At 43.4% G+C, this 20,212-nt stretch overlaps 1 protein-coding gene across 1 annotated transcript; it reads right to left on the bottom strand.

The window, feature by feature from the left end:
- Positions 1-2,274: 2,274 nt before the first annotated feature.
- On the bottom strand, positions 2,275-18,597 carry LOC308461961 (uncharacterized protein; the record flags this gene model as incomplete). Its single annotated transcript, XM_080979131.1, has 15 exons — positions 2,275-2,824; positions 3,761-3,898; positions 5,146-5,310; positions 5,816-5,980; positions 7,556-7,723; positions 7,930-8,094; positions 9,370-9,534; positions 11,075-11,239; positions 13,796-13,960; positions 14,385-14,549; positions 15,075-15,239; positions 15,454-15,618; positions 16,722-16,889; positions 17,630-17,791; positions 18,519-18,597. 15 exons carry the CDS (start codon positions 18,595-18,597, stop codon positions 2,688-2,690), a joined length of 2,337 nt encoding a protein of 778 aa, XP_080835257.1. The 3' UTR covers positions 2,275-2,687.
- Between the last annotated feature and the right edge of the window lie 1,615 nt (positions 18,598-20,212).

The raw sequence follows: 20,212 nt of genomic DNA, 5'->3' as shown, positions 1-20,212 counted from the left end.
TCCCAGCTTTTTGTAGAAATGGGCCTTCTTCCCCAATGCCCCCTCCCACAGATCACATAATTATGTAACTAGTTCTCTTTCATAACTGAACTTTGAATTGCTGTGCCAGGTGATAACTGAATGTTTACCAGGATGTGGTAAATGCCAGAAGTGATGGGATCTGGCACTGACCAGTTCTTGGAGGATTTTCAATTTTTCATCATTCTCCAAGGATCTGTCAACTGGTGTCATGGGAATATAAGAGTCCGGTTATGCAAGTTGTGAAGAAATGGTTCCATGTCAGAAAAACCCTAAGCGTGTCTGCTCAGAAGTAGTAGAGAAAGGTGAGAAAGTGTGTATCTTTCTATAATATCAGAACACAGGAACATGTGCTGAAGCTGAATGTTGGAAGAGTCAGGACACAAAAAAATGAAGTATTCATTCACATAGCATATAATCAAATAATTTGATTCACTCGCATGAGATGTAGTGATGGCCAGCAACTTGAATGGATTTATAAGATAGCCTTATCCTTCATGAATTTGTCTAACTCTCAGTAGCTACTAGGCATGATGGCAATGTTCTGCCTCCACTATCAGAGGCAGTAAGCTGCTGAAAACCAGGTGCTATTATTTTAAAGAATGAAATCAAGGAAGCATTTGAAATGTTGTAATAGTGGGTGACTTCTACTACCTTCATATAGACTGGCCAGTGGCATAGCATTGATTGCTAGCAGTTGGGGCACGCGCACCTGCCAGGCAGAGTGTGCCAGCCGAGCCCACAACGCCAAGGCTGCCAGAGCAACCTCACCCCCACTAGAGCAAAGTGGGGCTGTGATGAGCTGCCTGCCCTCCCGTGCAGGGGGAGCCCAGCCAGTTAATGCGGCCCTTGGCAGGCAGTAAGAAGCACTGAGCTGTTCTGCACTGGGGGTGCCTACATGGGGGGCACCTGGTTCATGCCCCCTCAAAAATTGTGTGCCAGGGACCATGGCCTCTCTGGCATCCCCCACACTACACCCCTGAGACTGGCTACATATGTGTTCCAATCAAGACAAACAGATTAAATTGTTAAAGGGAACTGCCTTTCCTACTCTGTCTACAGTTATGCCTATACACTGGATGTTGGATTATGACATCATAACATGTCACACTGTGCTTATACCCACTGATTCCTGATTGGCTGACTCCAATCATTTATGAGGTCACAGAAGGTGTGTTAAATAGCTCCTTAGGAAATTCATTGTTGGTGGAGATACAAGGTTACATTTCACCCAGAACTGATGCCAGGCTGGTGATGGTAACTTTTTTCCACGCTATCTCCCCAGTTCTTGTACCCCTGAATATCTTTCAACCTCTCTTCCGAAGAAGCAGCTGAATTCACAATCCCAGTGGTCTCCCACCGAATGGAAAACTTGGTAGCATTGCTCCTAAAGCTTCCCAATACTTGGAGAAAAGGTAATTTTGCATAGGAATTCAAATAAGCTGAATTCCTCAAGTGTTTCTATCTTAAGTGTGCTTCACATCATCAACTTAGAAAGCTACTTCTGTTCCTTCCTAGCAATCACTGCTGAGAACAAAGGAGAGTGTCAGCTGTTCCTTTGCACTGAGCAAATGCACATGTAATAGGTGCCACATTGAAAAGGATATTCTAGCCAACTATTTCCAGTCCAGTATTCAGAAGCAGTTCATCTCTAAGCCAGCAATTGTTTAATACCAAACAACAATAGATTCCCATGCCAACTCCTTTATCAGAATTATGAATCTAAAGTCCATAACTGATTGTGGTGGTCCTTAAGTAAGGAGCATGCATGTGAGAACTCAATACTCAATCCTTTGTCTCTGCTTTATACAGGGTAAGTGCAAGGCAGCAATGATGGGTGGGTCAGGATGAGCAGATCTAATGACAGGTGTCTGGTTGATATGCAGTAGATCAGCAAGGATATGTGGCTCTCAGAGTTGTTTTAACAATAGGGACAATGAAATGGCTCCTCACCTTGCTCCTTCGACTGTTGAAATGAAGAATGCTGGGAAAGCAGATTTTGAGTGAAAAGACTGAGCCCAGCTCAGTTCTGAGCAGTAGCTCAGAAGCACCATGCTCTTTAATTCTAAGTAAGTGTATGACTTTTGCATCTGACTCCAGTTGGTGGATCACTAGCTTTTAGTAGAATATGCAAGCTTCAAGCCTGCTTTCTTCTGCACTAGAGTTGTTGCACACCACAGCTGCTAAGAAACACCTTGGACAGGAAGATTTTCAGAAAGATCAAAGGGGGGGGGGTAGAAGGAGAAGGCATACAGATTGGAAGTCTGAGAGATTTTTTATTCCCAGCTACAAAACTCATCAAAGTAGGAAAAAGACAGCTGGACTTGGTTCATTTGTTGGTCTTCTCTTTTGTTGACCTCCTCATCGTTCAGAGTCAGGAACATCCAAACTGAAACTACAAACATCTCAGCAAGACCAGGTAGTTGGTTAGTCAGCTCCTTTGGACACAAACTGAAAAGAGAGCTAAATATATAGGAAGAGTCTCAGCATGTGGGTTAAGATAAAATCTCTTTGCCTTGTCCTGCATATGAGACAAAACACATGAACCAGCAACCCCACATGACATGTCTGCTACTAGACTTTACTACCAATTTCTTCATCTCTGCTTGTCTGGAAGCATCCCTCAGTTCCACTGTGATCCATCCCCACCTGAACTTCCTCTCCTTGAATCAGCACAGAATCCATCTGTTGTCAGTGTCAGCATTGCTAGTGAGGGAACACCAGCTCCTTTTATCTGAGCGTCCTGCTTTGGTGCAGCTGTCGTATGACTTGCCACGAAAGATGAAGGGGAAGACACAGTCCAATTCTGAATGGAAAGAAAGAAAGAAAAAGTGGATTGAAGAGGTTAACCTGAGGGATGGGCAAGTCTATCAATTTTGGTTACTCTCACTGTTTAAGTGCAAATTTCTCCTAATATAGTGGTACCTCGGGTTAAGTACTTAATTCATTCCGGAGGTCCGTACTTAACCTGAAACTGTTCTTAACCTGAAGCACCACTTTAGCTAATGGGGCCTCCTGCTGCTGCCGCACCGCCGGAGCACAATTTCTGTTCTCATCCTGAAGCAAAGTTCTTAACCTGAAAACTATTTCTGGGTTAGCGGAGTCTGTAACCTGAAGCGTATGTAACCTGAAGTGTATGTAACCCGAGATACCACTGTACAGTTCTACCTTGTTTGGAAACCAAGGCATGCCATTGAAAATCAAGCCATTGATTCTGAAGCCATGCCGGACATTTGGCTTCCAAAGAACGTTCGCAAACCGGAACACTCACCTCCAGGTTTGTTGCATTCGGGAAACAAAATGTATGAGTGCCAAGGTGTTTGGCTTCCAAGGTACAACTGTATACACAATTTTGAAAAGTGTATCTTTCTCTTAAGATAACAGATTGGTTATTTTATTTTCACTAGTATATTTTTGTCATCCCTACTTAAGTTTCACACTTTTAGTCTACCATTTCCCATAATTTCTACCTATGATAACATTATTCAGTGATTTAAAAAACCCTTGTGTTTCAGATGAAAGTTAAGGCACAATCTTGTGCTCCAAAACCACCAGGAAATTGTAAGGCATGATAAATGCCTTAACTTCTAGGCCAAGTAAGCAGTAAAGATTTTGTATGGTGTCAACTCATAGACTCCATGCACCCACACTTCGACCTGGTCTTTAGTCTGACCTACAAATAGAAACATAAATAACCCCCACCCCACCCTTGGCCTTTTATTTGCCCTCCCAATCTGCTCACGGTTGCAAAATCTCCATTTCAAGCCAGTTTGGTAGTCTGGAGTGGTGGCACACCAAGCTTTTCCTTCATGTTTATCCAGGGTGGTGCAGCTTTCATAAGGTTTCCCCTTATAGATAAAAGGGAAGACACAGCCTGTTTCTGAATAGAAAAGAAGGGGTGGGGAAGAGAGTTGTAGTAAGACCACAACTGCATCTCAGACTGCAAATTACTTTTGCCAGACTCTAGGGTTGTGCGCTCATCTCACTCTATAGGCCGGGAGCCAGCGCTGTCCGCAGACACTTCCGGGTCATGTGGCCAGCGTGACAAGCTGCATCTGGCGAGCCAGCGCAGCACACGGAAACGCCGTTTACCTTCCCGCTAGTAAGCGGTCCCTATTTATCTACTTGCACCCAGGGGTGCTTTTGAACTGCTAGGTTGGCAGGCGCTGGGACCGAGCAACGGGAGCGCACCCCGCCGCGGGGATTCGAACTTGATCGGCAAGTCCTAGGCACTGAGGCTTTAACCCACAGCGCCACCCGTGTCCCTCTCCTAACAACATATTGGGACCCAAAGTCCAAGAACACTGCCATAGGAGGAAATAGCTAGATTCCTGCCACCCTGCCTTTCTTCACAGCCACAAAATTTCTTCTTTCTCATGCATGTATTTTACTTTCACAGGCTTTGCTGCCCTATACAGAGTAGTCGCTCTTCAGTATTACATGGACATAAATGGTTTTTTTAATGACAGTGTCATAATAAGGTACTGAGCAAGCCAAATGAGGAAGCACTCACTAATCCCAACCCTTCCTTAACACAGAAGGGGGGAGTATTTGCAGCAGATGTTCTACTTTAGAGGGCCATTCATAATTATGGATACAAGGTAGAACAAGGAATATTCTTCTTGTATAAACGGAAGATATAGTGGTGAGAAATTTGCCACATGTATAAATGTATGCGGCCCAGTTTGCTCGATATATTTTGTTGCAGTAAGGTCACCACAAAGTGATTTTTGCACATGCACCTTTGGTGAAGAAAATGGGTGATGGGGTAGAGTTGGCACTTATATTGCCCTATCACACATTTAAACCTCCAGCACACACAAACAATGAAAACCTCATAGTCTAAATGTGAAAATAATGTGATCAAAGATGAGTGTGGTCACCAGATACATTGGGATTATGTCCCTCATCTAGATGTGATATAAGCAAATCAAGTATCATTAATGAGCTTATCTGCTAACAGATAAATGTTGATGCTCTCCTTTGGAAAGCTGTAGACTTTGATCATTCATCAGCAATTGCATCCCAAGAGAAAAGGGGGCATGAATTTCCATTTTAATTGCAGTAAAGAATGAGCCTCAGAGAAAAGGTATGTCTCTCCACTTTTCTCCTCTGCCTGTCTCTTACCTGTGATGGTGCAAAACATTGATTTCTTATCTGCATCATAGTTGGCAGTGGTGGCACACCACAGCTTCCCATCAGTCCGTCCATCTTCTGTGCAGCTGCTGTAATTCTTGCCATCAAATATGAATGGAAAGATGCATTTGGGAGGTTCCTTGCTTATATCTGGTCCTGTTTCAAGGAGGAAGGGTGGGGAGAGGCTAATTTTCAGCTAATTATATACACGTTTATGATGCCTGTCCTCCAGGGCCAACTTCACCTGGGGGTGCAAGGGGTGCGGGGCACCCAGGCGCCGAATTCTGGGGTGCGCCAACCAGTCCCTTGCGATCAGCAGCAGTGAAAAGAAATGGAGTGTAAGTCCCCGCCCGCCTCCACCATCGCTCTGTTACTCCATAGCGTCAAATATTCCCGATGAGTCAGGAAACAAAAGCAGTTTTTTCCACTGTATTGTTGTTACAGGTGAATTTTGAGTTCACTCCCCCTAAACTAAATTTGGGGGCTGGGTGGATCTTTGCACCCCGGCAGCACATATGCTAAAGACGGCCCTGCTGTCTTCCTTTGTCTGCAGAGTACTCTCCTCCATAATCCTCCACAGTTCCGTGCTTTTGCATGATCAGACAAAGAGGAACACCCTTCTCCTAAACCAACCCACACACTTTTGCTGTCCTCTTCCTACCTGTGACATTGCAGTACATCCATTTCTCATCCGTGTCATAGTTGCTGGTGGTGGCGCACCAGTGTTTCCCATCACTCATGCCCTCTGTAGTACATGTGCTGTAGGAGTTGCCCTTGTAGATGAAAGGGAAGGTGCAAGATGGACTCTCTACCTTCAGATCTGGTCCTAGGTTTTAAAATTAGAAATAAGGTAGATGGAGGGATATGTGGGCAATCCATATCATAACTGATGCCACAGAGAGAGGATATGATATCAGCCAATCCATATGCCCATTCACAACACGCAAGAAGCTAAATTTTCCTGCATATTAGGGCCCCAAAAACTATTTTGGTCCCCTAATATTTAATTTCATTTAATTTAATTATATTTATTTATATTTAATTCTCCCATGACTATTTTTTGCTAGATAACAGTGCTTTACGAGATATTTTATTTTTAACGTATTTTTTATTAAAGACTTCTTGTGCAATGTCTCTTTTTCAAGTTACATTTTCTACAGATCAGTTTCATTTGTTGAGACATTAGTGTTACATTAGGAAGAAAAAGGGGGAAGAGGTGGAGGGGGCCAGGGTGAGTGGGGGTAGAGTCGGGTGGCAATGTTTCTATTTTACTTAATGTATGTGTGGGGTATTATGTCAGCAAACTAGGCCCCTGACGACCTTCGAAAACCTCCTCCTAACAACAAAGGGACATGGCAAATGGATAGTATCCGCAATATACAAAATACTACTCCAAAATCCCACAATCCCCCTAGACGTAATCAAAAAACAATGGGAGGACGACATACATTATGATATTAACCCCACTCAGTGGACCAGAATGTGGTTTAAACCTCCCTTTTAATCCATATCAACGAAAAGGAAAAAACTCACTCTGAAACTCACTGACAGGTGATACCAAACACCAAGGAAACTAGCACAAATACACCCAGGAACCTCACCACAATGCTGGAGAAGATGCACCTCCACAGGCACATACCTCCACGTGTGGTAGGAATGCCCCAAAATCCAACTATTCTGGACAAGAGCCATACGAGAAATATGCAAAATAACTAAGCAAGTATTAGAAGTGCTTTAGTAGATAGAGAATCCCCACAAGTCAGAAGTTGAGGTCTCTGAATAAATATGACATGCTGAGGGAACAACTAGACACACATATATGGCTGTCTTTTAACATTGGAGTCACTCATTTTTTGTATCAGATCAATGCAGTTCAGTTTTTGTGTTTTTGATTTTTTGTAAACTAAAGCCCTCTTCATGTTTTCTCCACATGATGTAGTTTCCTACAGGTATAATGTAAAGTGAGGCCATGCCCCCAATATCATACCTCTTGCTCGTTCTTCCCCCTCAACACCCACATGTTGAATATGTATGTCTAGAAAGAATTGTAGTTGTTGTTCCCAAGTAGCTGCTCCACACAAATTGTATGGGGCAGCTATACATAAACAAGACTGTGGACCAGATGTGGTTCTTCAAACCTCCCTGTCTGATCCTTGAAACTTTCCCCAGGTCACACCTTCTTTCACCCAAGCCATACTCCTTGAGTATTTTTACCAAGCTAGAATGTGTACTTGAACTCTGATAATGCCTCTCAGTTGACTATCTAAAGGATAGAAAAGGATACGTGAACATGTGAAATGGAAATCACTAATCTGCATTCATTCTGTGCCCCTCTGAATCTGCCTGCTGGAAGCTGGTCTCTATTTTCTTTTCCTAGCTTTAGACTTCCTCAGGCCCTTACCTGAGTCCTCCTTGCAGAACTTCCATTTCTTGTCGACATCATAGTTGCTGGTGGTGGAACACCACAACTTCCCATCATTCCGCCCACTTGCAGTGCAATTCATATACAACTTGCCCTCAAAAATGAATGGAAAGGCACATTTGGGAGCTTCCTTGCTTATATCTGGTCCTGTTTCAAGAAGGAAGTGCAGGGTGGGGGAGAAGAATGTTGTGCTTTTAGGCTAATTATATACACTTCTATGATGTCTGTCCTTCTTTGTCTGCAGAGTACTCTCCTCTTTAATCCTCCAGTGCTGCTTGCTTTTTCTTGATCTGACAAAGAGGAACACCCTTCTCCTAAACCAACACAAATACTTTCTGCTGTTCTCTTCCTACCTGTGACATTGCAGTACACCCATTTCTTATCCACATCATGGTTGCTGGTGGTGGCACACCAGAGTTTCCCATCACTCATGCCTTCTGAAGTGCATGTGCTGTAGGATTGGCCCTTGTAGATGAAAGGGAAGACACAAGTTGGACTCTCTACCTCTGGATCTGGCCCTGGATGTTAACATAAAAAGAAGCGGGTTCAAACATTTGTGGAGCACCCAAGAAAATATCTCATGTCAGATTACAGATAGAGAAGATACAACATCCACAGACACTAAGAGCTGCAAGCAGTATCCAGGAAAAAATGAAATGTTGCTTCTGATGTACCACTAGGGATGTAAGAAGGTATTATTTTCCAACCTGCCCTGTATTCACTGCATGCAGCACTGTTTCCATTCTGCTTCAGTTCATCTTCCACCAAAAACTACATTATGCTATTGTTCAATGTGGCAAAATTGTGTAATTTACGTAAGTTTTTATAATTAATGATGCTGATTATGTTGTCATTACGTTATCCCACTCCATTCATTTCAATGCAAATGGAGGGAACTATCATAAAGTATCATTTGCAGTCTCAAAACAGAAACAATAGCAAATACTGATTTTATTCACTGGATTTTTTTCACAGGATGAATAAAAGAACATTGGTGATTTCCACTCCCATTTCCACATTTACTGAAATTCTCTGACATCCATAGGTGCTGCCCAAATATTTATCTCCTTCCCTTACTCCCGTTACTGCTTTAGCACCTGGTGACAGGAACTCATTAGAGGAATGCAGTGGGATCAGGGTGGAAGACCTGGAGCCCATTGTGGTGACATACAAACATAACAATTTATCTCAAGAGTACCACATATGAGTTATTTTTAAAATCCATACAATACAGTTACAAATTACAAAACAAATTACAAAACAGAACAGTTCAATAGCTGTTTAAGGGCGTTAGTGTAATTCAGATAGAAATGAAAAGGTTTAAAGAAAGTTAACAAAGATGGGGCCATAAGTATCTCCTTCAGAACAGTTAAAAGAAATTACGGGGTCATCAATGATTAAGCCCCTGTTTCTAGTGCCTACCAGCCTAATGGGCCTTGACAGCGAGCCTTTGAGCAAGCTCCTTGAGGCTTATCTTAAGAACTGGGAAGGTTCCTATGAGCACAGGTAGTCCTTCAAATAATCTGGTTCAAATTATTTAGGGGCTTTAAAGATCAATGCCACAATTTAAAAAAACAAATTCCCAAAAGAAATAGACAACCAATATAACTGCAACAATGTCTGTACAATATGTTCTGAATGCCTCCCCCCACTCCTATAATTTCTCTCAATGTTCAAAAATCCATGGAGAAATTATCAAGTGTGAAATAGAAGGGTCAGCTGCCCTTTGAATGGAAGAATTCCCCACCCCTGTCCTAAATGAACACAAACTATATATGTCCTTCTCCTCTTACCTGTGTCATTACAGTACATCCACTTCTTATCTAAATCATAGTTGCTGGTGGTAGCACACCAGCATTTCCCATTGCTCATGCCGTCAGTAGTACATGCACTGTAGGACTTGCCATTGTAAATGAATGGAAATACACAAGAAGGACCCTCTCCATTTGAGTCTGGCCCTGAATTTGAAAGTAAAAAGAAGATGGGTGTAAGCAGGGCTTTTTCAGGTGGAACTCACTGGAACTCAGTTCCAGCACCTCTCAGGTGGGTACCATTGCCATTACAGTGGTACCTCGGGTTACATACGCCTCAGGTTACATACGCTTCAGGTTACAGACTCCGCTAACCCAGAAATAGTACCTCGGGTTAAGAACTTTGCTTCAGGATGAGAACAGAAATTGTGCTCTGGCGGCACGGCGGCAGCAGGAGGCCCCATTAGCTAAAGTGGTGCTTCAGGTTAAGAACAGTTTCAGGTTAAGAACGGACCTCTGGAACAAATTAAGTACTTAACCCGAGGTACCACTGTATAAGAAAACAAGGGGGGCTTCTGGGTGAGTTCCAGCACCTCTTTTTCTAGAAAAATAGCACTCGGGGCAAGGATTTGTGGACCTCTCAAAGCAGAAGTAGTTATCATCTTAGGTTACTTATAGGGAAGATTTTCTGTCAGCACACAACATACACGTTTTCACTCCAGAATGGAATACATACAATCTGAGATGTACTCGCCTCTGTTCTAAGCAAGGAACAGGACAATGATTTGTTTGATGGTCATCCATGATGAGCTGAGGCTCTTACATCCATGAGCAGAGAAAAAAGTACCTCTAGGCCCTATCATAGGAGGGGGCTGGGAAAACACTGAGAGGGTTTTTTTTAAAAAAAAATGAAATCAGATGGGGCTGAAATAACATTAAAATAGGTGTGAAGTGAAACTCCCTATTAAAAACATTCCATAGTGAGTGTGTTACCCCAGTGTGTTACCACTATGAAGGTCCTGACCCTTACCTCTTATGGCAACTCCTCCCGAATTAACCTATATTGTGCTGCTTTTCTTGTTATTATTCTTGTATAAACTTGCTTTATGTGTTTTTATCATTGCATGATTGTATTGTTGCAACCTGCCCCACGACCTTATGGTGAAGGGGAAGGTAAGAAATGTTATAAATAAATCCTTGCCCACCACCATATTATCCTCAGATGTGCTGTGCTGCATTCCCAAAGCTCTTTACGCTCCTCTCATTATAGGGTGGGATTCAGATATGCCCTAACCCAGACAACTGCCCAGTTCCTGTAAGAAACATAAAGTGTTATCTCCATTCAGTAACCTCTGGATTATTTGTAGATAGAAAGAAAATAAAAATGAATCGGCTCACTGACAAAATACATTGGGTTAAAAAAAATTAAAGGAGGGTAGAGCAGGTAGGATTGGGACTGAAAAGCTGGTACTCTTCTAGCTAGCAAGGATAAAGATTATATTCTGAAGTTAGATGTAGCCTATCTAGTGAGACTATCGTCCACTGAACAGCTTGTGTGCTGTCATGCTATTGCTTCCTTTAAAACACTGTAACTTTAATGAAATCCTAGCATTTCACTAAACAAGAGGAAACCTATGGGTTCAGAACTCCTGAGGAACTGAGGAAGTATCTTGGCCCACACCAGTTTGACCATCTGGTACCAATGGGAATGATTAACCTCCACTTCCTCTGTTTTCTCTGAGCTTACCTGAGTCCTGGCAGAACTTCCATTTCTTGTCAGCTTCATAGTTGCTTGTGGTGGCACACCAGAGATTCCCATCACTCCGCCCATCTGCAGTGCAGCTGAGGTAAAACTTGCCCTTGTAGATGAATGGGAAGACACAAGGCGAGCTTTCCACACTCTCATCAGGCCCTGGTTTTTGAACAAATAAAAGGAAGAAATGTTCTTAAAGAATGGAACACTTTCGCACATACCTTTATTATTGTATTTGCTTGTTCTCCAAGCCTTGCTAATTCTATCTCATTTTACCAATCAGCTTAGCCAATGGTGAGGGATGATAGGAAGTTGAAGAAGACTTGGGTAGACATGGAGGAGAAGCAGTTTATTATGCAGTTCTCACATTGTATGGGCAATCTATCCAGAAAATAAATTGTATCGAGGAGTTAGTGATCTAACATGGTTGCCTTTCCTGCCTCCGTTCCTTCCTCTTCTTATCTCTTGTTAGCTCTTTGATGGCTGAGAAGTGGGATCATCTTGGTTGTGGGCAGGCCCCCAGCCCGGTTCCTCCCCCCACCCTGGCATGGGCGGAGTAATGCTTTCATGCCAGTGTGGCATCACAATCACTCCAGACCTATTGGCCAATCATTTTTGAGCAGGGGGATTGTGAGGAGTTTAAAAGTGGCAGCGCAACGTCGCTATGCACCTGGTTCTCACTGCCAAACACCCGCATACCCGCCCTGTAAATTGTGTTCTCTGGCCTTGCTTTGGATGTTGGTTGGTCGCCTGTCTTGGGACAGGGGCCAGGGGCCAGGTAGAAATTTTTCCATTTGGCAAATTGGCATGAGCCAGTTGGTTTTAGCAATCGTCACAACTTTGTAAGGTTTGGCAGTTAGGCATTGGCTCATTGAATTGTGGGGGGGGAGGTCAGCCATCACCTGCCTCTCCATTGACCAAGGGTATTCCATTAAAGGAAACCAGGGCCTGGTTCCTGTCCGAAGTCCGCTTGAGGGGCTAGGGCCATGCCAGGCCTCTGGGAACACCGAGGAAAGCTATAGGCGGGTTCCCCCGATGTGGCTTCCTATTGGGGTGGTTTACCCTTATTGACTACCTGCAAAGCAGGCAGGAGTCCGATATAGTCTATGCCAATACCGCTCACATTTCTGTAATACAATAAAGTTGTGGCCTAAAATTTTGCCAGTAACCTTAAACTAAATATTCTGTGTCCATGTGAATTTATTTTAACAAGGGGCTAGTCTGGGGGCCTTGCCACACAACAGCCTTTAATGCCCTAATCTGTGGAAGGAAGTGATAGTGTTGGGTACCTTCACCTTCTTTGGTGTTAGACATTGTTTGGAGAACATGAGGCATTGGGAGAGGTGGCTGATGAATAATCTGCATGTAGCCAGTCGAGCAAGCCACACAGGCTAACGGGCTAGCTATCTATTAATCAGATGGTGTTGAGCAGAGTCTAAGAAGCTCATGCATGGACTGATGGCCACAGCGCTGTGCAGACTAAGGCTACCTGGGGGAGTCACTTTGCCACTTCTTGAGGGCTTCCAAGTGTCTCATTGAGGTGCTTGCTTGGTATGTACAGTGGTACCTCGGTCTCCGAACAGCCCTGTTAACAACAATTCAGGATACGAACTCTGCAAAACTGGAAGTAGGTGTTCCGGTTAGTGAACTTTGCCTCAGAAGCCGAACAGAAGCCGAATGGTGGAAGGGCAGTGGGAGGCCTCAGTAGGGAAAGCATGCCTTGGTTTAAGAATGCTTTGGTTTAAGAACAGACTTCCGGAATGGATTAAGTTCGTAAACCAAGGTACCACTGTATATATTGCTTGCTGTTTAGAATAAAATCTTTAATCTTCTCACTCACTTGTGTTTTGTATTACTTCTGGATCTCATTTAAAAGAACCACCTTGCATTTCGCAAGACATAAATTTATAATGTCCCTTTTCCATCCAAATCTGGAAGCTCCAAGTGAATGGAAATGTTATAATGCATGTAATGAACAATAAAGCAAAACATTGTATAAAATTGCAAAAAAGAAAAGAAAGCAACACATTGCACTAATCAAACTACAACGTCACATAAATGTCACATGATAAATGCCTAACTATATCACCAAAAAGAACGCAAATGATTGCCAAAACTATGTGACACAGCCAGGGCTAGCCCACCCAATAGCCAGTGATAGCAGAACCTGGCTACTCCAGAAAGGAAAAAGGCTCATAGCTCAGTGGTAGGCCAACTGCTTTGCATGCAGATGGCTCCGGACTGAACCTCTAGCAACTGCAAGTAAGGTTGCCTGCCTGAAACCCTGAAGAGCTGCTGCCAAGTGATGTAGAAAATACTAAGCTAGTATTTCAAATGGTCTTACTCAATATATGTAGAAGCTTCCTATTTGTGTTGTTCTCATCCTGTGACATTACAGGACATCCATTGGTATTAGTCTAATTTTATACACCTCTATGACGTCTGTCCTTCTTTGTCTCCAGAGTGCTCTCTTCCTTAAACCTCCGCAGTTCCTTGCTTTTGCATGATCAGACATAGAGAAACACCCTTCTCCTAGACCAGGCATGGCCAAACTTGGCCCTCCAGCTGTTTTGGGACTACAGTTCCCATCAACCCTGACCACTGGTGCTGTTAGTGAGGGATGGTGGGAGTTGTAGTCTCAAAACAGCTGGAGGGCCAAGTTTGGCCATGCCTGTCCTAAACCAACACAAATGCCTTTTGCTGTTCTCTTCCTACCTGTGACATTGCAGTACACCCATTTCTTATCCACATCATAGTTGCTTGTGGTGCCACACCAGAGTTTCCCATCACTCATGCCTTCTGAAGTGCATGTGCTGTAGGATTGGCCCTTGTAGATGAAAGGGAAGACACACGTTGGACTCTCTACCTCTGGATCTGGCCCTGGATGTTAACATAAAAAGAAGTGGGTTTAAACATTTGTGAAGCACCCAAGAAAATATTTCGTGTCAGATTACAGATAGAGAAGATATAACATCCACGGACACCAAGAGCTACAAGCAGCATCCAGGAAAATGTGGAATGTTGCTTCTTAAGTACCACTAGGGACGCAAGAAGGTATTATTTTCAACCTGCCCCGTATTCATTGCATGCAGCACTGTTTCCATTCTGCTTCAGTTCATCTTCCACCAAAAACTACATTATGTTATTGTTTACTGTGGCAAAATTGTGTAATTTACATAAATTATATAATGAATGACACAGATTATGTTGTATTTACATTACCCCACTCCATTCATTTCAATGCAAATGGAAGGAACTGTCATAAAGTATCATTTGCAGTTCACATATGTCCTTCTCCTCTTACCTGTGTCATTACAGTACATCCACTTCTTATCTAAATCATAGCTGCTGGTGGTAGCACACCAGCATTTCCCATCACTCATGCCATCAGCGGTACATGCGCTGTAGGACTTGCCATTATAAATGAATGGAAATACACAGGAGGGACCCTCTCCATTTGAGTCTGGCCCTGAATTTGAAAGGAAAAAGATGGGTGCAAGCAGGGCTTTTTCAGCTGGAACACAATGGAACTCAGTTACAGCACCTCTCAGGAGGGTGCCATTTCCATTATAAGAAAACAAGGGGGGCTTCCGGGTAAGTTCCAGCACCTCTTTTTCTAGAAAAATAGCACTCGGGGCAAGGATTTATGGACCTCTCAAAGCAGAAGTAGTTATCATCTTAGGTTACTTATAGGGGAGATCTTCTGTCAGCACACAACATACGTGTTTTCACTCCAGAGTGGAATACATACAATCTGAGATGTACCCGCTTCTGTTCTAAGCAAGGAACAGGACAATGATTTGTTTGATGGTCATCCATGATGATCTAAGGCTCTTATATCCATGAGCAGAGAAAAAAGTTGCTCTAGGGCATTTCCTTTCAGCTTCATAGATACTTGTGGTGGCACACCAGAGTCTCCCATCACTCCACCCATCTGCAGGAGAATACCCTTCTCCTAAACCAACACAAACACTTTTTGCTGTTCTCTTCCTACCTGTGACATTGCAGTACACCCATTTCTTATCCACATCATAGTTGCTTGTGGTGGCACACCAAAGATTCCCATCACTCATGCCTTCTGAAGTGCATGTGCTGTAGGATAGGCCCTTGTAAATGAAGGGGAAAACACACGTTGGACTCTCTGCCTTTGAATCTGGCCCTGGATGTTAATACAAAAAGAAGTGAGTTTAAACATTCGCGGAGCACCCAAGAAAATAGCTTGTGTCAGATTATAGATAGAGAAGATATAACATCCACAGACACCCAGAGCTACAAGCAGCATCCAGGAAAACGTGGAATGTTGCTTGAGAAGCAACAAAGAGGAACAGCCTTCTCCTAAACCAACCCAAACACTTTTGTTGTCCTCTTCCTACCTGTGACATTGCAGTACATCCATTTCTCATCCATGTCATAGTTGCTGGTGGTGGCGCACCAGTGTTTCCCATCACTCATGCCCTCTGTAGTACATGTGCTGTAGGAGTTGCCCTTGTAGATGAAAGGGAAGGTGCAAGATGGACTCTCTACCTTCAGATCTGGACCTAGGTTTTAAAATTAGAAATAAGGTGGATGGAGGGATATGTGGGCAATCCATATCATAATAGATGCCAGAGAGAGAGGAAATGATATCAGCCAATCCATATGCCCATACAAAACACCCGAGAAGCTGAATTTGGCGGCATATTTGGGCCCCCAAAACTATTTTGTTCCCTTATTGCTAACTGAAGTGAGTAATTCTCCTGTTCCTTTTTTTTTTTTTTTTTTTTTTGTTAGTAACACTGCTTTACTAGATAGACAATCCCTACGAGTCAGAAGTTGAGGCCTCTGAATAAATATGACATGCTGGGGGAACAACTAGACACACATATATGGCTGTCTTTTAACACTGGGGTCACTCACTTTTGAATCAGATCAATGCAGTTCAGGGGTTTTTTTAGTATACTAAAAACCTCTTTATGTTTTCTCCACATGATGTAGTCTCCTACAGGTATAATGAAAAGTGAGGCCATGCCCCCAATATCATACCTCCTGCTCGTTCTTCCCCCTCAACACCCACATGGATGTCTAGAAAGAGTTGTAGTTGTTGTTCCCAGGTAGGTGCTCCACACAATTGTATGGGGCAGCTATACATAAGCAAGACCGTGGACCAGATGTGGTCATCCAAACCTCTCTGTCTGACCCTTGAAACTTTCCCCAGGTCACACCCTCTTTCACCCAAGCCACACCCCTTGAGTATTTTTACCATGCTGGAATATGTACTTCAACCCTGATAATGCCTCTCACTTGGCTGGATGGAGGATAGAGAAGGGTACGTGAACATGTGCAAAAACTAGCCTATCTTACAATAGAGAAAATTTACATTCATTGCTCCACCCACTTTTGCTTCTGGTTTCATTCACCACTGGAAGATTGCCCAGAAAGTAACAAGGAACTCTGTCTGAATGGGATTCTCCATCCCTGACAAGAGGGTGGTCCAGAAAAGGCACAACCTCAGGGATATGGCCAGCAGCACAACCTGATCTACCTGTAGGATCCCTACGCACATGTTGTTGTTTTTAATGTGACTTATGAATCTACAAAATAGAATAAATAGATATGGCCCCTGCTTGGCTTGTTTCTTCCTCCTGCCTTTAGCTTCTCTTACCTGGCTCTTCCGGACATAACTTCAGCTTCTTGTCTGTATCATAGTCGCCTGTGGTGGCACACCATGGCTTCTTATCTCTCCGCCCATCTGTGGTGCAGCTGTAGTAAAACTGTCTCTTAAAGATGAATGGGAAGATGCAAGGTGGACTTTCCGCAACCTCGTCAGGGCCTGTTTTTTTACCATGCAAAAGAAATATACAGTATGTCAGGGAGGGATTGGAGTTAATCAGAGATATCCTTGTGCTAGAGAAACCATCAACCTCAACTTTCCAACCCTCTCTCCAAGATATATAAAAGCAGCCCTTTTCACATAAGGAAAATAAAGAGGAGCCCTGTTGGATCAGGCCAAAAGCCCAACAAGATCCTGTTTAAACAGTGGCCTGGTATTCAGGGGTGTGGCAGGGTGGGTGGAAAACGAATTAACTTTGGTGAGCACAACACACTGGTTACCCCAGGCATATGAACTGCCTGTGACAGTATTTGTATTGCTGGGAATGCTTGGACAGGGCAATAAAAATCAATCTAATTGGCCTGTTTGGATTTCCATACATTCATGACCACATATTATGGCCATATTAGAGCCCCACCTCTCACATCTCATATGTGAAAAAGGAAGTGAATGGCAGAAATTGGGAGAATTCAGTATTTCTCACCTATCCACCACTTTTCTTGTTGAAATTGGGCATGCCCTTTCTACAGGATTGAAGTAGTTCTATGTTTGAACACTGGGGGACTCTGCCATAAACATCCAGTTTGGCTTGCACTTTTGGAAAAAGGATTCTGTGGGATGTGCTGCCTTCTTACAAGCATTCACAGGAAGCTGCCTCCATTTTGCTCTGTGTTGTGTAATCTACCTGGCATTCCATCTCTCGCCACTAAACTTCTTCCTGCCCCTCCCATCCTTCGTACCTGAAGGCTGGCAGTATGTCCATTGCAGGTCTGCATTATAGTCTGCTGTGAGAGAGCACCAGGGCTTCTTCTGGGACATCCCATGTGTTGTGCAGGACTCATAGAGCTTGCCGTTGTACATGAAAGGAAAGGCACAAAGGTCCTTGGGCTCAGCAGCTGCATCTGAGCAGGAATGGGGAGGCAAAGTTCACAAGACCAAAAGAGAATATCATTATGGATGCTTGTAGTCCCGTATCCCAGCATGGATTGCACTGTGCGCATCATGAATTTTCTGCCACGGAATCAAACTATGATTTGATGCGCTGTTAGAAACCTTCCTATAGATTGGGGCATTGAGTTGTGGGCATTGTCAAAGGGAAAGGGTTGTCAAGGTGAAAGGCAAGCTACAAACAAAGTCATGTACAGGTCAGAATTTGATAGCCGTCATGATACTGTTCCTGACTTGGATGTGGGAACTACGAGGGCATTTGAGTCAGCTGCAGGGTGTGTGGCACAGATTAGAACCTTTCTGCCCATTTGCTTCCTTGGTGGCTCTGCAGGGTGATGGTAAAGCTTCACCTTGTAATTAATGCATACGAGGGCATAGAGAAGCCACTGTGCAAGTCAACCCCTTTGCCAGTTTCAATACCTGTGTTGTCTGGCTATATGCCCCAGTGCTTGAATGCTGATTGTCAGTTCACACATGCGTAAAAATAACTTTTTGTGTAGTTGTGTGCAGAAGAAGTGATGTACTCTTCTGAGTCTCTTCTCACTCAGTTATATTATTATTATTATTATTATTGAATATATGCCCTACCCTTCCTCCAAAAGGAGACCAGTGTACCTTTCATACCCATTTGGGTCCCTTCCACCAAACCCAACACAAACATATATGCTGCTTTCCTCCTACCTGTGACAGTACAGTACACCCATTTCTTATCAACGTCATAATTACTGCTGTTTGCACACCACAGTTTCCCATCACTCATGCCTTCACTAGTGCATGTGCTGTAGGACTTGCCCTTGTAGATGAAGGGGAAGACACATAATGGGTTTTCTGAAGCTGGAGCTGGCCCTGGATTTTAAAATAAAAAGAAGGCAAATGTGAGGATTTGTAGACCACCTAGAGTAGGAACATGTGAAACTGTGTTGTGCTGAATTGGACCAAGGGGTGGAAGAGAAATTTAGTTTTGCTTGCATTTTAATAAGTAATCTGCACTTCTCAAAACAATACAAGAACCGAAACAAATCTCTCTTTCAAAATTCGCACTTCCCTGAATTTTGTAATACAGTCCTCCAACCAATGTGTATATCAAACTGAATATATTAGTGAAAATTGCATCCAAGCATGCATTAAATTATGTGGAATTGCTTTCAAAAAAATATGCTATTTACTAAAAAAATTGCTTCAAAAGATAAATTTGGTCAAAATGCTGATGAATTTTCATGAATATATCTCAAATTCACAATGACAACAGTGTTAAGAATTTTTTTAAAATATAGGTCAGTTAAGATAAATAAAAAACACCAGTATAAACTACAACACAGCTAAATGGGGTTCTACCTTCTTAATTAGCTCCTCAAGAAAATGGGGTGAAACGAAGATGGAATGTTAAAAGAACCATTTTTCATGCTGAGATTCCTCCCCTCCATATTTTTGGCATTCTCCAGGTGCCATTTTCTTTCTCCTAGAGTGCCCCTGGAGCATCAAAAGCAATGTCTTCAACCATAAAAACAGTGTCATGCAAAAATTCCTAGCCTAGGCCAAGTCTTCCTAGGGCCAAATTAGGTATGAAGTAGTGCTTCAACACCAGACTCCCACAATCACATAGAAAGGAGAGGTGGGGGGGGGGGGATGACTGACAGAAAGGATGCACAGTTTAGAGCACACAGCCCTCCCCATAACTTCTCTCCCTGAGTGTTTCTCTCCTCCACTGCACTTTGATGCTGTAATTGTCCTCAGCTGGCGGAAGCTTGCAGAAAGAGGTTGAGGGAACTAAGAGGTAGGCTTGAGTGGCGAGGTTCAGAAACTCTGATCCGGCCCACCCCTTTTGGAAATCTCCCCTTTCTATATAATTGGAGCAGTCCTGTGGTGAAACTGACCTAACTGTTGTCATCACCTCTAGCTGGATCACAGAAAAGTGTTCCTGGTGGGATCCTGCCTCTTCCCTACCAAGCTTACAGCTTTCCAAAGAATGTAAGGAAAGCCTGCTGGATCACACCAACGGCCCATCTGGTTCAGCATCCTGTTTTCCCAGTGGCCAACCAGATGCCCGTGGGAAACCCACAACCCAGACCCAAGTCCAACAGCACTTTCCCCTCCTATGGCTTCCAGCAAGTGGGATTCAGAAGCAGTACCGCCTCCACCCATAGAGGAAGAGAGTAGCCATCATGGTTAGTAGTCATTTCTCTTACCTGAGGGCTCACAGTAAGTCCACTTCAAGTCAATGTCATAGTTGTTGGTAAGGGAGCACCAGGGCTTTTTGTTAGAAATCCCATCTGTTGTGCATGCCGAGTAGGATGTATTGTTATAGGTGAAAGGAAAGACACACGGGCCCTTGGGATTGGCATCTAGTCCTGAGGAGGGGAGACAAAGACAGTGTT

This window comes from Podarcis pityusensis, assembly GCF_964106645.2.
Source record: "Podarcis pityusensis genome assembly, chromosome: 13".
NCBI classification, from domain to species: Eukaryota; Metazoa; Chordata; class Lepidosauria; order Squamata; family Lacertidae; genus Podarcis; species Podarcis pityusensis.
The sequence above is the reverse complement of the archived record's forward strand: the minus strand, read 5'-3'. Positions and strand labels throughout refer to the sequence as shown.